The 20,187-nt window shown below is 31.8% G+C and overlaps 2 protein-coding genes across 2 annotated transcripts; one reads left to right on the top strand and one right to left on the bottom strand.

Annotated features, from left to right (window-relative positions):
• The first annotated feature begins 711 nt into the window (after positions 1-711).
• Positions 712-2,745, top strand: LOC105777446 (hypothetical protein). Its single transcript, XM_012600726.2, has 3 exons — positions 712-1,037; positions 1,158-1,263; positions 2,200-2,745. Exons 1-3 carry the CDS (start codon positions 883-885, stop codon positions 2,449-2,451), a joined length of 513 nt encoding a protein of 170 aa, XP_012456180.1. The 5' UTR covers positions 712-882; the 3' UTR covers positions 2,452-2,745.
• Positions 2,746-18,872: 16,127 nt separating this feature from the next.
• LOC105777447 (uncharacterized) lies at positions 18,873-19,499 on the bottom strand. The gene has a single exon (XM_012600727.2). The coding sequence runs from the start codon at positions 19,427-19,429 to the stop codon at positions 19,154-19,156; it is 276 nt and encodes a 91-aa protein (XP_012456181.1). The 5' UTR covers positions 19,430-19,499; the 3' UTR covers positions 18,873-19,153.
• Positions 19,500-20,187: the final 688 nt, after the last annotated feature.

Raw genomic sequence — 20,187 nt, 5'->3', positions numbered from 1 at the left:
GCAGATAATGTTTATTTTGTTGAACATCATGATATGAGTGCTCTCACATGTAAATAAATATTGTATCTGAAATCAAAAGTAGTCCACTATAAATCAACGATATTCTTTTCTACATCTACATGGTCTTGCTCAGAGAGTAATCAATTATGACTCAATGGAGTAAGATCGGATAGATGTAGGTTCCTCAAATTTGGGCAAGAGGTTGGAGACTAGACTCCAAATAAGGGGATAGTTTCCATATATTTTAATTATTATCAAACTTAACATAATTTTAACATATAATATTTAAAAAAAACATAAAATTAATCATTAATTAACAAAAATATAATTTTATTATAAAATACGATGTTTTTTTATTCTATAACAATTAATTGGAAGTCAGTAGATCAGTGTTGGATGAAACTTAAGTCTAATATTTTGCATCATATAAAATAATAAAAATAAAAGATTCCGACAAAGGTTTGAGCAGAAAAAAAGACGTTTAGCAAAGTTCCAACACACCAAAGTCTGACAAGTGACAGCAACCCATTAAACAAAAAAATTCAACACCTTGCGTGTCTTACTCGAATCTTTTCGTGTCACTGTTTGGTTCTTGATTGTAATCCTAGTCAGCACGTGACGTCTACGTGTCAAAGTAATCTCATTAAAGACACGTGGCTTCCTTATAAAGCCTTCTCATTCCGTCTTTCCTTCTATTTATAACTCCCCACTTCTTTCGCTTCTCTCACCGCACTTGCCGTTTTCCTTGGCACTCTGCATCTCTAATTTGTTTGGTTTTTCTTTTTGGCTAATCATTCGCTTTCTGTTTCTCGCATCCTTATATTTTTCTCCGATTCATACACAGTCGAAATCTTTATCTTTGTGATTTGCAAAGAAAAGAAAATGAAGGAAAGTATGGGAAACCCTCTTCACCTCAAATCTTTGAACCACATCTCCCTTGTGTGTAAATCAGTTGAGGAATCCATGAACTTTTATCAGGATATTCTTGGGTTTGCTCCAATCAGGAGACCTGGATCATTTGACTTTAATGGGGCATGGTAATTATTACCAAAAAGAAATAAAATTGTTCTTCATGTCAAGCTTAATTTGTTTGATGAAATTCCCAAGAAACCTTGGGTTGATTTTTCAGTATATAATATGAGTGGGTTATGATGCAGGTTGTTTGGATACGGGATTGGAATACATCTCCTGCAATCGGAGGATCCAGAGAGTTTGCCCAAGAAAAAGGAAATCAATCCCAAGGATAATCACATTTCTTTCCAGGTTATTTCAATTCTTTTCATTCCAGCATATTATTTTATTCCTCCTTGGGCTAATCCAATATCTAAGTGTGAAGAAACAACATCCTGCTCTCTACAGATTAATATAGGGTGCATATAAATTGCTACTCTGTTTCTCTTCAATTGTTCTTAGGACTTCATCATATTAATCTTTTAATAAGCCTATAGTAGGGATACGAGACAGTGGTGCTAATGCGAACTCCAAAAAAGACTTTTTTTTTTTTTTTTACTTTTTTATTTCTAAAAGTTATTGTTTTTAGTATACCTTGAATGGAGCATGCACAATCTTAAAAATAGATTTTTAATTGAATTCAAGATCAATATCTAGCTTGAGTTCAATATTAAGCTCGAGTTTTTCAATAATCGAGTTTGAGAATCGAACTTAAAAATACATTGTTCAAAACCAATATCAAGTCAATATTCAAGCTCAATTACACAATTAGAAATAAATCTTCAATCGAGTTCAAGATCAATATGGAGCTTGAGTTTGTCAGGCTCGATTACACACGTTTACACGTTTAAAAATCGATCTTCAATTGAGTTCAAGATCAATATCAAGCTTTGCTCAATATCGAGATTAAACTTGTGTTCAGGCTCGATTTTTAATTGAGTTCGGTATGCTTAAACCTACATCCTTTGTCCCACAACCCGTCCATACATTTTGTTTCAATTTGAATACTCTTGAGTTGAGCATATAATCCTAACAGACCTACCTATTTGTAATTTAGTAATGAGAATGTACCTGCCAAGGGATCGATCAAGCAAAAAAAGCAAAATATCATGTTACGTTTCTAGTAAATATTTGATCCTTTCTTAATATAAAACCATAGATGTCATGACAACCTACCAACCATGCATCATCTTTTTTTTAAATGGTGATGATGTATGCACTAATCAAAGTAATTAATTAAATGTTCAGTGTGAGAGCATGGGAGCAGTGGAGAAGAAGCTGAAGGAAATGGAACTGGAATACGTACGGGCAATAGTGGAAGAAGGTGGAATCTACGTTGAACAACTCTTCTTCCATGACCCAGATGGGTTCATGATCGAGATATGCAACTGTGATAACCTACCGGTCATCCCACTAGCCGGTGAGATGCCTCGTTCATGCTCCCGACTTAATCTGCAACACATGCAGCGTCAGCAGATACAGCAAGTGGTTCAGCAGTAGGAGCCGCAACACAACCTCATCCTCTTTCATTTAATTAGCTGTTTATTAATGGAGATCACTAGATAAAACCAAACCACCCACCCTATCTGCTTTGTTTGTTTCTGTAATGATCCCTGTTTAAGTATGTGGTTGGTTTTTTACTTGTTTTGTAATAAAGACGATGCAATGTGATCCCAAGGGAAGTGATCATTTCAATTAATTTAGAAGTGGGTTTCATGTATGGTCCCTTCTCTTGCTTGAGTTGCACAAGTCTATTATAATATAATGGACAAGTTGAAGCCAGTTTATTCATCATTCACATGAATCAGTTTGTTGGGAAGAAATTACTGTTCTTTTTTTTTTTTTTTTTACTAAGATGACATGCGTTCAGTAGTTAATCAAATATCAATTCCTAGAATGGCGTCTTGTCGAAAAAATCTTCACTGTACAACCCATATGACCGGTCTATGACTATCTTGCCCTTTCAACTTTGTCATGTGATATGTATGTTACCCATAATAGTTTATCTTTTTCGAGAATGTTCGTCGCTGCTATAAATAAATACATTTATAATTTAGAAAACTAATATTTATTAAAATCATATAAAATTAAATAAAGCTTTATTTGAAATAAGGAAGTTGAATAATTGGGTTTTATTTTATAATAATATAATTTAATTTGTAAAAATAATAATTTTGAATCATTTCTTAATTAAGTTGGTATCGGCAGAAAAAGTTAAATAAAGATTTGGTTGAACAATTAAAATTGAATAAAAATAATAATATCTTTGGTTTAATTTTATTGTGGGTATGTTTATATTTTATATATATAAAAAATAAATTAGGTTTTAATTATTTTTCAATTAATAATGTTCAATTAACTTATAATAACTTAATCAAGAATTTGAAGAAAATAGAAATTATTGACGAGATATGACAATTCAGTACAAGTCTAAACGCATCAAATCCACGTATGTCCAGAGCTTTAATTTGACAATTTGTACATGTTTAGCTACAATTGGGACACCAATTTTTTGTCTTATTCTTAAAAGGCTAATTCAAAACTTACCTCTAAACTATTCTCATTTTTTCAAATACATACTTAACTTTTTGGTCAATTTGAGTACTCAAATTATTGTGTCTACCCATTTAACCCCAAAACTTAACATTGTTTGTCCAAAAACAATTTTCCCAATCAGAATCTGACATGTCACTCACTAGTAAACTGTATTTAAAAAACTTGAGGAAACTAAAATTAATTTTTAATTAAATTTAATATAGCAATTAATAAAGTCAGTTTAGCAGTCTTACTGTAAAACCTTATTCTCGGCCCAATTAACAAGTTCGGGTACTGAATGATACAAAGACCCAAATAGCTCGATGGTAGTTTTTATTTGAATCTTGTTACATTTTTAAACGTTTAAATTACACATTAAAGTATATTAAGAAACATATCTTCTAAAAGTTTCTAACTTAAAAACTTAACAGTGTTTACAATTCTAAATTTAAACTTTAAATTCTTCGCTTCTACTTAATCCTTGAGGCATGGCCTAGGAGCCCCTCCATGTTAAACCCTTAGAATCGATGACGCTTGGCTTCGTCCCTACACTTAGTGTCCTAGTCATAACACTTGTTCTCCAAACAAGTAGTAAGTACGTAAGTTCAACTGAACTTAGCGATATTCTACGAAACAACGCAATAGCAAAATTTTGAATTTTTAAGAGACAAAATTTTAAGCAGAGACTTCAACTCCCTGTCTATCCTTAGCAATTCTTGGATTTCTCCACGTGGTCAACACCTTACCCTTTTTTCGCGATTCATGTAACAGTCCAATTTTGACCCTAATCGGACAGAATGGTTTCGAGACCATGATACGAGTCAGAAAAATATTTTTATAATGTTTTTAATATGTATCGCAGTTTAAGTTATATGTGTGAAAATTTCGTGTGAAAATTTGATAGTTTGAAGGCTCAATCTGATAAAAAAGGGCTTAATCGCGTAAAATAAAAATTTAGTGGTTAAATATGAAAGTACCTAATTGTTGTTGTCTTTTTAAATGGAAGGTTTAAAAGTGTAATAAGACCAAAAATAAGATAGTGGGTGGCAATAGTCAACATTACCCTTATATTATATGTTTATTAAATTAATTAATAAAGGTTAAATAAGTAAAATAATAAATAATATATGTTATGTTAAAACATAAAAAAAATGGCCATTTCATCATCTTTCTTAGCCGAAATGAACAAAGAAGAAAACCATTAAAGCTTATTAGGGATTCGGCACTTTACTAGCTTGATTAAGGTATGAAATTGTTTCGGTTTTTGATAATTTTTACGTTTTTGAGATCGTTGCTTTGAATACTTCAAAACCCATGTCTTAATTTTGTGAATGGTGGATAATTTTGAAATGTGTCATTGATGAATGTTTGAGTTTTATGATGTTAGTAGGTGAAATATGAAATATATTTGTTAGATTAACATGTTTTATTTTTGAATTTTTGGTGAAATTGAGTAATTAGGGTTAAATTGTGAAAATAAATTTTTAAGGGACTAAAATGCTAAATAAATGAAAAATATGGAGTTGTATAGACACTAGGAATATTCGGCCCTTAAGGAGTGTAGTCAAATTTTTGTGTATTTTGTGTTTTATCCAATAGGGATTAAATTGTAAAAAGTGTAAATGTTAGGGGCAAAATGCTAATTTACCCATTTATGTGTTTTTGGATTAAATTGAATGTAATTATATTTAAACTAGCTTACTTTGAATATAATTAGATCAAGAATCGAAGAAATCAGAGTTGGATCGGAGAAAAACTAAAGTTGTCGAGTAATCGTTTGGTTTCGAATTTACACCGTCCGAGGTAAGTCTATTAGCAAAATAATGTTATTAAACTAAGAATATATATATATATATATATATATATATATATATATATATATATGGAAATCTATCATTTATTTAATAAGTTGAATTAACTTTGTTAATTTCATATTGTTAATAGAATATACAAGTTGAAATTGGTAGGTTGAAATTTTATTGTACGAATATTGTATATGTTATATCATGTATGTTTGAGTTTAATAAGATGAAATTAATAGCATAAATTATATAAATATAGAATGATGTTCGAATTTATAATACAAATTCTTTGAGTTGAACTTAATGTTATAAATTGTATATATATATGTGGTTCGAATAAATGATGTAATGTTTTGAATTGAATGTAATGTTATGAAATATATATATTTATATATAAGAGGTTTGAATATAAGATACAAGTTTCTTGAGCTGAACTTAATCTTAATAATTATATATAATTATACATGTGGATTCAAGATAGGATTTGAGTTTCTTGAGTTGAATTTAATGTTATGAATCATGTATATGTGGTTCGAATGTGAGGTTGCTATGAAGAGTTGAATATAAAACAATTCTTATCGAGATATAGTTATTGAGAAAGATTTATGTGAATTATAAAGAATTATATGAAAGATTAACTTTGTATTTGAGTTATTCAGGGCTATGTGCCTAGCGTGCTTAATCTTTGGTGAAATAATTCGGACTTTACGTCTAGCGAGCTTAATCTTTGGTGATACATTTGGACTATAGGTCTAGCGGGCTAAAAGCGGTGTATCGAATCAGGTTTTAAAACCTAGCAGGCTAAGTGCCGGTGAATCTATTTAAGTTATGTGAGAATATGCAATTGATATATTTATGATTTTGATTATATGAAATTGATGAATACATAAACATTCAAATTTTACATGCTTGGTGAGTATTCACCTACATTCGGTTTTGCATTGGTTAAATATAATTGTATGCTTTGGTATATATATAATTAATAAAAGCATATGTATATTAAGTATATGCGATTGTTGAATTTATAATTACGTATGGTGATATGCGGTTGTTAAATATATATATATATTGAGCCTATGTGTTTGATAATTATTTATGTATGCATTTGAGGTATATATATAAATGTGGTCATTTATATATATGAAGAATATGTATATATATTGAATGTAGGTATTAGCTATGCATTCGGTATAAATTTATAATGAGTGTATATATATACACAAACGATTATACAATGTGATTGGTATATATGTGTATGAGTAATTATATGCATATGATAAGTACATATGTGCATTCGGATGTATGCGAGTAATAAAGATGCATACACATTCGGTTATAAAATTGTTAAACATATGTTTATATATATGAAATCGGATATTTATGTTAAAATGTTTATACAATCGATTTTTTTAAATTGTTGACAATTATGCGTATGTATACTTGTCTATAGACATTTGTTAATGAAATGGTGTTTGTGAATTCATTAAGTGTACCAGAAATTTTATAATTTTTATATATATTTATATATATATATATATTTTTATGGTTATGCTATAGACTTACTAAGCTATAAAAGCTTACTTTGTTTACTTATGTCTTCCTATTTTATAGACTTAAAGATCAAGCTTCAAGCTCGGGATTGTCGACAAGTTCATTACCCTATCTATTATCTCGGTATTTAAAATATTTAAATTCTAACTATGGCATGTATAGACTAGATAAATGTTTTGAAGGTCGTATTTTGTTGTATTGTATATGATTATAATAGCCATACTAAAATGGTTTATCATCTTATGGATTTGCTAGTTTGCAATATCTTTATTAGTTAGATTTTAATGTCTTTGTTTTTTTTCATAAAAATGGTTGGAAGGGAGAAGTTTAAAATTTTGCATTTTGTTTTATAATAGACCAAGCTTATTATATTTAAATATATATATTTAATATATATGTATTGAATTTGAGATGGTTGTGTTTGTTCAGTAATGCCTCGTAACCCTAATTCGGTGACAAATATGGGTAAGGGTGTTACATTTGATTAGTATCAGAGCTATGGTTTAGTCGATTCTAAGACTAACGTAGCGCGTATAAGTCTAGCTATACATGCCATAATTTATACCGAGATAGTGTGATGATTTTTGACATCTAAAAATGTGTTTTCGTATAGTAATGGATCCCAATCGAGCTGTAGCTGATGATGTTGAGAGTATAGTGCCTGCTCCCGTGCAAGGGACAGAGCCGGTAGATTCTAGACCGACCTCGAGTAACCAGAGGAGAGGCTAAACAAGCCTTCTACCAAATGATGAGCATTGGTTTACTCAATATATCCGGACTAATCCGTTGCACAACAACCTCCACCCCTGATTAATCCATCTTCGGTTCCTGTTATACCTCAAGTGAGTGATCCGATGAGATTACTTAAGCCTCCTGTTGATAAAATTCGAAAACATGGGGCCGAAGAGTTCAGAGCCACTGATGATGATGCTGAGCCAGCTGAATCCTGGCTCGATAATACTATTCGAGTGTTTGATGAATTATCTTGCACCCCTGATGAGTGCTTGAAATGTGTCATATCTTTGTTACGGGACACTGCATATCACTGGTGGAATACACTAGTATCGGTGGTTCCGAAAGAGCGAGTGATCTGGGAATTCTTTCAGATTGAGTTTCGTAAAAAAATACATCAGCTAGAGATTCATTGATCAGAAACACAATGAATTTCTTGAATGAAACAGGGTCGGATGACAGTGACAGAATATGAGCGAAAATTTGTGAGACTCAGTAGATATGCTCGAGAGTGTGTTTCTACTGAAGCTATTATGTGTAAAAGATTTGAAGATGGGCTGAATGAAGATATTAAACTGTTAGTTGGCATACTTGAGATAAAAGAGTTCGTAGTACTTGTTGAACGAGCTTGTAAAGCCGAAGAGCTTGGGAAAGAGAAGAGAAAAGTTGACTGTGAAGCTCAAGATTCCTGTAAAAGATCATTTAGTAAATCGTTCCAGTCGACCTCAAGGAAATTCAGAGAGGATCATAGCCGATCTAAAGCTACTGCAAGGTTTCCTAAACATGATCGAGATCTTCAGTTGCTAGTGTGGGTAATGTTCGACAAAATAGATCAGAGTGCAAGCATTATGGTAAATGGCATTTAGGAGATTGCAGATTACATGATTGGTCTTGCTTTAAGTGTAGATCAAAGGATCATTTTATTCGAGAATGTCCGATGGTAGCTGAGCAAAATACTGTACAGAGTACTAGACCGAGTAATGTGTCAGTACGAGGTAGACCACTCAGGTATTCGGGTAATGTAAGTGGTAGTCAGAGAGGGACAAAGGACACGGCAGTTCGATCTGAGGCTCGTGCACCTGCCAGAGCATATGCCATCCATGCTCGAGAGGAGGCTTCTTCTTCAGATGTTATTACTGGTACTTTCACTCTTTATGATAATAATGTTATTGCATTGATTGATCCTGGTTCAACTCATTCTTATGTGTGTGAAACTTTAGTATTCAGTAAGACTCTACCTATTGAGTCTACTGAGTTTGTGATTAGAGTATCGAACCCGTTAGGCCGGTGTGTTGTGGTTGACAAACTTTGTAAGAATTGTCTATTGATAATTCGAGATTTGTGTTTTCCAGCTGATTTGATGTTGTTACCATTTGACGAGTTCGATATAATTCTGGGTATAGACTGGTTGACTTTACATGATGCTGTCATTAACTGCAAAAGAAAGACTATCAATTTAAGATGCTAGAATGACGAGATTATTCGGATTGAATCTAATGATCTGAATGGTTTACCATCAGTGGTATCCTCTATGTTGGCTCAAAGGTATGTGAGGAAAGGGTGTGAATCTTATCTTGCGTATGTTCTTGATAGTAAAGTGACTGAAAAGAAGATTGAATCTCTGCCAGTTGTGTGTGAGTATTCAGATGTGTTTCCCGAAGAATTGCTGGGTTTGCCACATATTCGAGAGGTAGAATTTGGAATTGAGTTAGTACCAGGGACAACTCTGATTTCAATAGCTCTGTACCGTATTGCATCGACTGAATTAAAAGAGTTGAAAGCACAGTTGCAAGAGTTGACAGATAGAGGTTTCACACGACCGAGTTTTTCTCCCTGGGGTGCACCAGTTCTATTTGTGAAAAAGAAAGATGGAACGATGATAATGTGCATTGATTACTGGCAGCTCAATAAGGTGACTATAAAGAATAAATATCCGTTGCCACGTATTGACGACTTGTTCGATCAATTAAAAGGGGCTTCAGTGTTTTCGAAGATAGATTTGAGATCAGGCTACTATCAGTTGCGGGTTAAAGACTCTGATGTACCAAAGACTGCTTTCCAAACAAGGTCGGACATTATGAGTTTTTGGTTATGCCTTTCGGACTTACTAATGCACCTGCTATTTTCATGGATTTGATGAATCGGATCTTTAGACAATATCTGGACCAGTTTGTGGTAGTATTTATAGATGATATTTTGATCTACTCTCGTGACGAAACCGAGCATGCCGAACATCTGAGACTTGTGTTACAAACTTTGCGAGATAAACAGTTGTATGCAAAGTTCAGTAAATATGAGTTTTGGCTATGCGAAGTCAGTTTTCTGGGCCATGTTGTATCAACATCGGGTATTCGGGTTGATCCGAGTAAAATTTCAACTATAATTGATTAGAGACCTCCGAAAAATGTCTCTGAAGTTCGAAGCTTTTTAGGGCTCGCTGGTTATTATAGACGGTTCGTGAAAGGGTTCTCTATGATTGCTACCCCGATGACAAGGTTACTACAAAAAGATGTTAAGTTTGAGTAGTCAGAAAAGTGCTAGAAAAGTTTCGATCAGTTGAAAGTTCTTTTGACTGAAGCTCCAGTCTTAGTTCAGCCAGAATCGGGTAAAGAGTTTGTTATTTATAGTGATGCATCTTTAAATGGTTTGGGCTATGTTTTGATGCAGGAAGGCAAAGTTGTAGCTTATGCCTCGAGACAGTTAAAGCCGCACGAAAAGAACTATCCGACGCACGATCTAGAATTGGCCGTTATTGTATTTGCGTTGAAAATATGGCGCCACTATCTGTTTGGCGAAAAATGTCATGTTTATTCCAATCATAAAAGCTTGAAGTATTTGATTACTCAGAAAGATCTGAATTTGAGACAGCGTCAATGGTTAGAATTGCTAAAAGATTACAAGCTTGTGATTAACTATCATCCGGGAAAGGCTAATGTTGTTGCTGATGCCCTAATTCGAAAATCACTATTTGCTTTGCGTGCAATGAACGCGCATATGGCTATGTCTGATGATGGTGCGATAGTAGCTGAGTTGAAAGCAAAACCGTTATTTGTTCAATAGATTTGTGAAGCTCAGAAAGTCGATGATGACTTAATTGCAAAACAAGCTCAGTGTGACTTAAATGTTGATTCAGAATTTCTAGTTGATACCAACGATTGTTTAAGGTTCAAAAACCGAATATGTGTTCCGATGAATTCGGAGTTGATTCAGAGGATTTTGAACTAAGCTCATAACAGTCGATTATCTGTTCACCCGGGTAGTACAAAAATGTATAACGATCTGAAACAGCACTATTGGTGGCATGGTATGAAACGAGACATTTCTGACTTTGTTTCGAAATGTTTAATATGTCAGCAAGTAAAAGCCGAACATTAGGTACCTTCTGGATTGCTTCAGCCAATCATGATACCTAAATGGAAATGGGACCGAGTCACGATGGATTTTGTATTTGGTTTACTGTTGACATAGAGCAAGAAAGATGCAATCTGGGTTATTGTTGATAGATTGACAAAATTGGCTCACTTTGTTCTGGTTCGTATTGATTATTCACTTGATAAACTTGCTGAATTATATATTTCTCAGATTATGAGATTGCACTGAGTACCAATTTCTATTGTTTCGGATAGAGACCCGAGATTCACATCGCGATTTTGGAAGAAACTACAAGATGCTTTAGGTACGAAACTACATTTTAGCACAGTTTTTCATCCGCAAACAGAAGGTCAATCCGAACGAATCATTCAGATACTTGAGGATATGTTGAGATGTTGCATTCTCGAGTTTGAAAGTACATGGGAACGATACTTACCTTTGATTGAATTTGCTTATAATAATAGCTTTCAATCTAGTATCAAAATGGCACCTTACGAGGCTTTGTACGGTCATAAATGTCGTACACCATTGTATTGGACCGAGCTCAGTGAAAATAAGATACACGGGGTCGATTTGATTAAAGAGACTAAACAGAAAGTGAAAGTGATTCGAGATAGTCTGAAATCAGCATCGGATCGTCAGAAATCTTATGCGGACTTGAAAAGAATGGATATAGAATTTTAGATCGGGACAAAGTGCTTCTGAAAGTTTCACCGTGGAAGAAAATACTCAGATTCGGTCGTAAAGGAAAATTTAGTTCGAGATTCATTAGACCGTATGAGATTATAGAGCGTGTCGGACCTATTGCTTATAGATTGATGTTATCACCTGAACTAGAAAAGATTCACAATGAATTTCATGTTTCGATGCTTCATAGATACCGATCCGATCCTACACATGTGATTGGTCTGTCAGAGATTGAGATGAGATCTGATTTGTCATATGAAGAAGAACCGATTTACATTCTAGCTCGTGAGGTTAAAGAGTTACGAAATAAGAAAATTCCGTTAGTCAAAGTACTGTAGCATAAACACGGAGTTGAGGAAGCAACCTGGGAGCCAGAGGATACAATGAAAGAACGTTATCTACACCTATTCACCGGTAAGATTTTCGGGGACGAAAATCCCTAAAGGGGGGAGAGTTGTAACAGCCCAATTTTGACCCTAATCGGACAGAGTGGTTTCGGGACCATGATACGAGTCAGAAAAATATTTTTATAATTTTTTTAATGTGTATCGTAGTTTAAGTTATATGTGTGAAAATTTTGTGTGAAAATTTGATAGTTTGAAGGCTCAATTTGATAAAAAAAAAAAGGCTTAATCGCGTAAAATAAAAATTTAGTGGTTAAATATGAAAGTACCTAATTGTTGTTGTCTTTTTAAATGAAAGGTTTAAAAGTGTAATAAGACCAAAAATAAGATAGTGGGTGGCAATAGTCAACATTACCCTTATATTATATGTTTATTAAATTAATTAATAAAGGTTAAATAAGTAAAATAATAAATAATATATGTTATGTTAAAACATAAAAAAAAATGGTCATTTCATCATCTTTCTTAGCCGAAATGAACAAAGAAGAAAACCATTAAAGCTTATTAGGGATTCGGCACTTTACTAGCTTGATTAAGGTATGAAATTGTTTCGGTTTTTGATAATTTTTACGTTTTTGAGATCGTTGCTTTGAATACTTCAAAACCCATGTCTTAATTTTGAGAATGGTGGATAATTTTGAAATGTGTCATTGATGAATGTTTGAGTTTTATGATGTTAGTAGGTGAAATATGAAATATATTTGTTAGATTAACATGTTTTATTTTTGAATTTTGGTGAAATTGAGTAATTAGGGTTAAATTGTGAAAATAAATTTTTAAGGGACTAAAATGCTAAATAAATGAAAAATATGGAGTTGTATAGACACTAGGAATATTCGGCCCTTAAGGAGTGTAGTCAAATTTTTGTGTATTTTGTGTTTTATCCAATAGGGATTAAATTGTAAAAGTGTAAATGTTAGGGGCAAAATGCTAATTTACCCATTTATGTGTTTTTGGATTAAATTGAATGTAATTATATTTAAACTAGCTTACTTTGAATATAATTAGATCAAGAATCGAAGAAATCAGAGTTGGATCGGGGAAAAACTAAAGTTGTCGAGTAATCGTTTGGTTTCGAATTTACACCGTCCGAGGTAAGTCTATTAGCAAAATAATGTTATTAAACTAAGAATATATATATATATATATATATATATATTTATGGAAATCTATCATTTATTTAATAAGTTGAATTAACTTTGTTAATTTCATATTGTTAATAGAATATACAAGTTGAAATTGGTAGGTTGAAATTTTATTGTACGAATATTGTATATGTTATATCATGTATGTTTGAGTTTAATAAGATGAAATTAATAGCATAAATTATATAAATATAGAATGATGTTCAATTTATAATACAAATTCTTTGAGTTGAACTTAATGTTATAAATTGTATATATATATGTGGTTCGAATAAATGATGTAATGTTTTTGAATTGAATGTAATGTTATGAAATATATATATTTATATATAAGAGGTTTGAATATAAGATACAAGTTTCTTGAGTGAACTTAATCTTAATAATTATATATAATTATACATGTGGATTCAAGATAGGATTTGAGTTTCTTGAGTTGAATTTAATGTTATGAATCATGTATATGTGGTTCGAATGTGAGGTTGCTATGAAGAGTTGAATATAAAACAATTCTTATCGAGATATAGTTATTGAGAAAGATTTATGTGAATTATAAAGAATTATATGAAAGATTAACTTTGTATTTGAGTTATTAGGGCTATGTGCCTAGCGGGCTTAATCTTGGTGAAATAATTGGACTTTACGTCTAGCGTGCTTAATCTTTGGTGATACATTTCGGACTATAGGTCTAGCGGCTAAAAGCTTGTATCGAATCGGGTTTTAAAACCTAGCGGGCTAAGTGCTTGGTGAATCTATTTAAGTTATGTGAGAATATGCAATTGATATATTTATGATTTTGATTATATGAAATTGATGAATACATAAACATTCAAATTTTACATGCTTGGTGAGTATTCACCTACATTCGGTTTTGCATTGGTTAAATATAATTGTATGCTTTCGGTATATATATAATTAATAAAAGCATATGTATATTAAGTATATGCGATTGTTGAATTTATAATTACGTATGGTGATATGCGGTTGTTAAATATATATATATATATTGAGCCTATGTGTTTGATAATTATTTATGTATGCATTTGAGGTATATATATAAATGTGGTCATTTATATATATGAAGAATATATATATATATTCGAATGTAGGTATTAGCTATGCATTCGGTATAAATTTATAATGAGTGTATATATATACACAAACGATTATACAATGTGATTGGTATATATGTGTATGAGTAATTATATGCATATGATAAGTACATATGTGCATTAGGATGTATGCAGTAATAAAGATGCATACACATTCGGTTATAAAATTGTTAAACATATGTTTATATATATGAAATCAGATATTTATGTTAAAATGTTTATACAATCGATTTTTTTTAAATTGTTGACAATTATGCGTATGTATACTTGTCTATAGACATTTGTTAATGAAATGGTGTTTGTGAATTCATTAAGTGTACCAGAAATTTTATAATTTTATATATATTTATATATATATATATATTTTATGGTTATGCTATAGACTTACTAAGCTATAAAAGCTTACTTTGTTTACTTATGTCTTCCTATTTTATAGACTTAAAGATCAAGCTTCAAGCTCGGGGATCGTCAGCAAGTTCATTACCCTATCTATTATCTCGGTGTTTAAAATATTTAAATTCTAACTATGGCATGTATAGACTAGATAAATGTTTTGAAGGTCGTATTTTGTTATATTGTATATGATTATAATAGCCATACTGAAATGGTTTATCATCTTATGGATTTGCTAGTTTGCAATATCTTTATTAGTTAGATTTTAATGTCTTTGTTTTTTTCTTAAAATTGGTTGGAAGGAGAAGTTTAAAATTTTGCATTTTGTTTTATAATAGACCAAGCTTATTATATTTAAATATATATATTTAATATATATGTATTCAATTTGAGATGGTTGTGTTTGTTCAGTAATGCCTCGTAACCCTAATTGGGTGACAAATATGGGTAAGGGGTGTTACAATTCATCACTGGTAGACTTATTCTCTTTCTTATACATAAACTTGACCTTTACGAAAATCGTCCTCTATGGTACTAGCCCGATTCTACCTCACCTCAGATTCCTTTATACTCTGGTTGATATACTCTCTCAGAATCAATTATACATTTGGGAAATAAGGTTCATTGCCTACTACTGGTTGACATTCACTTATGTTCTTAAATTCAAATCCTTACCCTAATCTGTTTATCCCATACTAGATTAACCTTAATATTTTTTCCACTTTAACACTTTTTCTAGTCCAAGTCACCGTTCTGAACATGATTATAAGCTAAACGATTAGACGCCCTATCATCCTAGCAGACTCGTACTTTACAACTAGCCTTAAGCTGCTAGTCCACCTTGTTCCAATCTTCTAGAAATTTTACATTAACAGATAGTTCCTCACTAGAGATGTTCGATAGACTTTACCAGTCCAGTCGTTCGAGCCATTATTAACTCCAAGTAAACCTCAACAGACTTACTCGTTCCTTGCTAACCTTTACCCGCGAACCCTTAGACTTAGGTTCCGCTTGATCATTTCACTATCACCCCCACTTTCAATTTACTTGCTAAAATTTGTGGACTCATACCTCTACATAGTTATCCCTCATCAGTAGCTTACCTACATTCTCATATGTTCCTACTAGCCCTTCTTATCTTCGAAATTTGGTGGATCCTTGGGATACCCTGTTTATCTGCATTCTCGAACATGTTGTATTCATCCTTTTATGTTACTCTCCTAGTGGATCATACTTCGATCTCCTTACATTGTTTTGTCATATTCCAGCCCAACATTTTTGGCGAACTTCACCTGACGCTATGGTCTTACACAACCTGAACCCATGTTTATCATCCTAGTAGACTGTATTGGTTGCCATAGTCGAGATATGGTCTTACATCTTGCAACACCATGTTTAATGTCCTGGCGGACTCTATGGGTTGCCATAGTCGAGCTATGGTCTTACACCTCGTAACCCCATATTTAATGTCTTGGCGGACTCTATTGGTTTTCATAGCTGAGCTTTAGTCTTACACATTAAACCTCTTTTAAGGTGTCGCCTCATAGGAATTTACCTTAAAGGGAACATCCAACCATCGATGTCGCAACAACAACCATTCAATGTTGCGACATTCAACTTCGAACTAAGAGGAGTTTCATTCGAAGTCCAATGTCGCGACAACAGTCATAGGATGCTGCAACACCGGTTTGACGAGGCCTATCCAGCAACCAAGGGTGTTTTTTGTCCTCACAATAGAAATTAACATGTTTAATAGATTTTAATTGACCTAATTTGGTCATCTAACAACAACACTATAAATATTAGTACTTAAAACTCAATTAAAAGAGCTTCAAGGGATTATTGCAATTTTATTCTTCGTAGATTTAGGGTTTTTAATTCAGTTTTTTTGTTCAAACATTTATTTGCTTCAATTCAAGTTTAAGTTTTGTTCTTTTAGCAATTTACTTTATTATTTTAGTTTTGGCTTGAATCGCATTGTAATCAACATCTGTTCAAGAGGGGTTTGAAAATTAAAGTTTCAGCAATTATCTACGGATCTAGATTTCTCTTTTCCCTTCTTTTGTTTTACATTTGATTTGAATGTTTAAAATTTGATTAGGGAAAATTGCATCTAGCATGGCCATGAAATAAGAACCCTAAAAAGATTAATGAGCAGAAGTGGGATTGGTTGTCTAAGGATTTAGGGTTTACCACAAATTAGTTGATGTAGGTTAAGTGATATTAAACCTTAGGATTGACAACCCTAAGAAGTAACTTAGGTAAATGAGGTCAAAAGGATAGTCTACTTAGCACCACTTAATTTACCCGATTTAAGCTATCAGGTCCAAAGATAAGTAGGTTAAATTGATCAATTAATTTAGTGATAGACAAAAAGGTATAAACTAGGTTAATCGTTAGCTAATTTGTAAAAACGTGAATTTGAAGTTAATCATGAACATGGATGCGAATTAATCTCATACTTGCTTAATTTCACTGGAATTCGATTATTTATTTTAGTATTTATTTTTATGTTATTCTAGATCATCTTCTTATTGTTTACTTTGCCATAATATAATTAGTAAGTAGTATTTAGACCTAGTAGTGTGATTATTTGCAATTTAGTTTAGGCAAGCTTCCCTTGGATACGATCTTCGAAATACTTTCTAGTGTTTTGTTGTAACATTTTTAACTATATTACAATTTAACTTATATGCTTGCAAATACCATACATTATATTCATACATTCATATTGTATCTTCCTAAGCCTCGACACACGCACGTTGGGGCACGGCCAATTGTATGTTGAAAAACATTTTTAAATAGCTAGCTTTTTTTTATAAATTTAAATTTCAAAATGATTTTGTAAATATATTTTTAGGGGATAAATTTCAAAATTATACATGAAGTTTGATTCAATCTGCAATTGAATATATAAACTTTAATTTGGTGCAATTATACACATAAAACTTTAAGTTTAATTGTGATTTAAATTTATATATATAGATAGACTGATTATTATTTGGTATGATTCTTGAAAATTATGATCTAGTAATAATTATTATTTAGTTTTATATATGTTAAATAAAAAGATTGAAAACCTAAAATAGTAATCGATTCGAAACCTAAAATCGGGTGAAAAAAAACTTAGTGCTGCCTGCACATCAAACCCATTACAATTTTGTTGAAAGCCTAAAATTATGCTTTACTCACAGTAAAAAGGGAATGTAATCTGCTTTAGAATTAAAAATATATTTTAAATTTTTATTTAATTTTTTGTCTCTTTTAATTTTTAATTTGTATTATTTATTAAATCACTTTAAAATAGATGAAAAAATTAACGATATTAACTTTGATGATATAACATATCGTGGAATGCCACATGAATATCGCATCGGCAATTAATTAACTTTTAAAATTTAAAACTTCAAAAATTTATGAAAATATGTTTTAAAATTAAAATTATTAAAAAAGTATAAAATTTATAAATATATATTTTAATATTTTAAATTTCAAAATCAATTAATTGCTAATGTTCATACATGTGAACTGCAACGTAGATGCGATGTAAGCAAAGTTAATAAACATTAACTTTTTCATCAATTTTGGGGTGATTTAATACACAATGCAAGTTTAAGGGCTATAAAAGACAACAAAATAAATAGAGAGCTAAAATAATTTTTTTTATAAAGTTGAAGGATAGAATTAAGTTGTTGTAGATAAATATTTTTTTGAACATTAATCTCATTGTACTCTTTTTGATACAATACTCAAAACTATCATAACCCATCCCTAACCCTTAAATAGGAGGATAATGAATTTCTGCGCATTCGAACTCACGCTCTCCTATACTGGTAATAATATCGATACCAATCAAGTTAAGACTCAATCGGCTAAATAAATATTTTTGAAATTATCTTAAAAAAAACAATGGCGTCCTTAAGAATGAAGGAGGACGAGGAAAGAAGCTAGGCTAGTAGTTGATTTGGATGCGTAGTGGAGTCAGTTTCAGTGGGTCGTGATGTCCTTTTGAATAAGCAAAAGAATCATATTTGGCGTCATTCTCAACCATAAACTTGATTTTATCTAAGCTACAACTTTATTTGGTTACAAAATAAATGACATTGGGTTGAAGAGTCAAAAGAACATCCTAATTGGAAGGAAAAGATGAAACACCAAGAAGTTGCCTTGTAACAAAGAAGACCAACCAGATAAGATCAAAAAGCACAATTTGTTTACTTCTCTTTTCAGACCAAATTACTGAAGAGCCAGAAAACTTCCGTCCCTCAATGAAACAACCCAATCATATAAGGAGCATAATAAAACCACTACAAACATTCGTGAGCAGCTAATATGGAAATGGTTGTATTTATTTATACTTTTAAAATAATATGAAGAATTTTATATATAATATTCTTTTACATGATCATCATTTCAGCACTTCATATCCATATTCGTAAATCATAATAGAGAGTATACCAGTGCATCGATGATCAGAGTCCTCTAGCCAACATTTTCTCATAATTTTCAATGGACTCAAGCCTCTGGAGCAAAAGCTGGTGCCTGAATTTCTGGATGAAGGCCTCCGCACTTTCGTTTATGTCGACGGATGGCTTTTTCTCCAGCTTATTAGTGGCAGCACCAGCAGCTGACTTTTTCTCTGTCACGTTGGACCTGACGCCTCTGTTATCTTTCAAATGATCACCATTAACATTAGGGTCTGCAACTTTGGAGCTGTGGTAAGGATGAGGCATGGAGCTCTTCTTCATTGTAATCTTCAAGGTGCTTTTTTTTTTTTTTTTGCTTGATGAAGAGGGTGATGGTATGCCAATCTAAGAGGTTACCCCCCGTATTTAAAGCCAAAAAGTCAAATAAAAGACGAGTTCTTTTTTATTAGGCCGAGATTCCATCTTACATTATTTTTGATGCATGGGCACGCCATTTTAGAAATTTCAAAACTTTTTTTTTAATATATATATATATGGGCTAGAAGAAGACATACAGTGGATTGGATTGGGTAAGTTGAACTAAATTTTATTTTTGTTTACACAAATTTTAATTTTAGAAAATCGGAATTTAAATATTTTTTATCATTTCAATAAAATTTCAATTTTAATTTGAATTATGAAAAACACCAAACGTGAACCAATTGGATTCATCGTACCCATTTCAATACATCTGGATGAAAAGTTTTGGAAATTGTCACCTTGGTGAAGCCATGCACTTTTAACAAAAATCGAGGTTCACCATAAAATCGTCGAGTGTTGATTATTGTTTAATAATATATTTTAATTAGAAAATATATAAAAATAATTTTTCAAATATTTTAATATTTTTTGGCATTTGACTGCAAAACACAACATATAATTTACCCACACGCATTCCAGCCGACAAATCAAATTAAACTTACAACTTAAGAAAATGAACATGCTTTTCTATACATCAATTAGTAGAAGTTTATGGCATCTATGCCTAACTGCCTAATCCTTTGCATTGTAGATTAAGTGTATGCAAAAATAAATAAATA

This window comes from Gossypium raimondii, chromosome 10, assembly GCF_025698545.1.
Source record: "Gossypium raimondii isolate GPD5lz chromosome 10, ASM2569854v1, whole genome shotgun sequence".
Taxonomy (NCBI): Eukaryota; Viridiplantae; Streptophyta; class Magnoliopsida; order Malvales; family Malvaceae; genus Gossypium; species Gossypium raimondii.
Note: the sequence above shows the minus strand (reverse complement) of the source record. Positions and strands in the feature narration are given on the sequence as shown.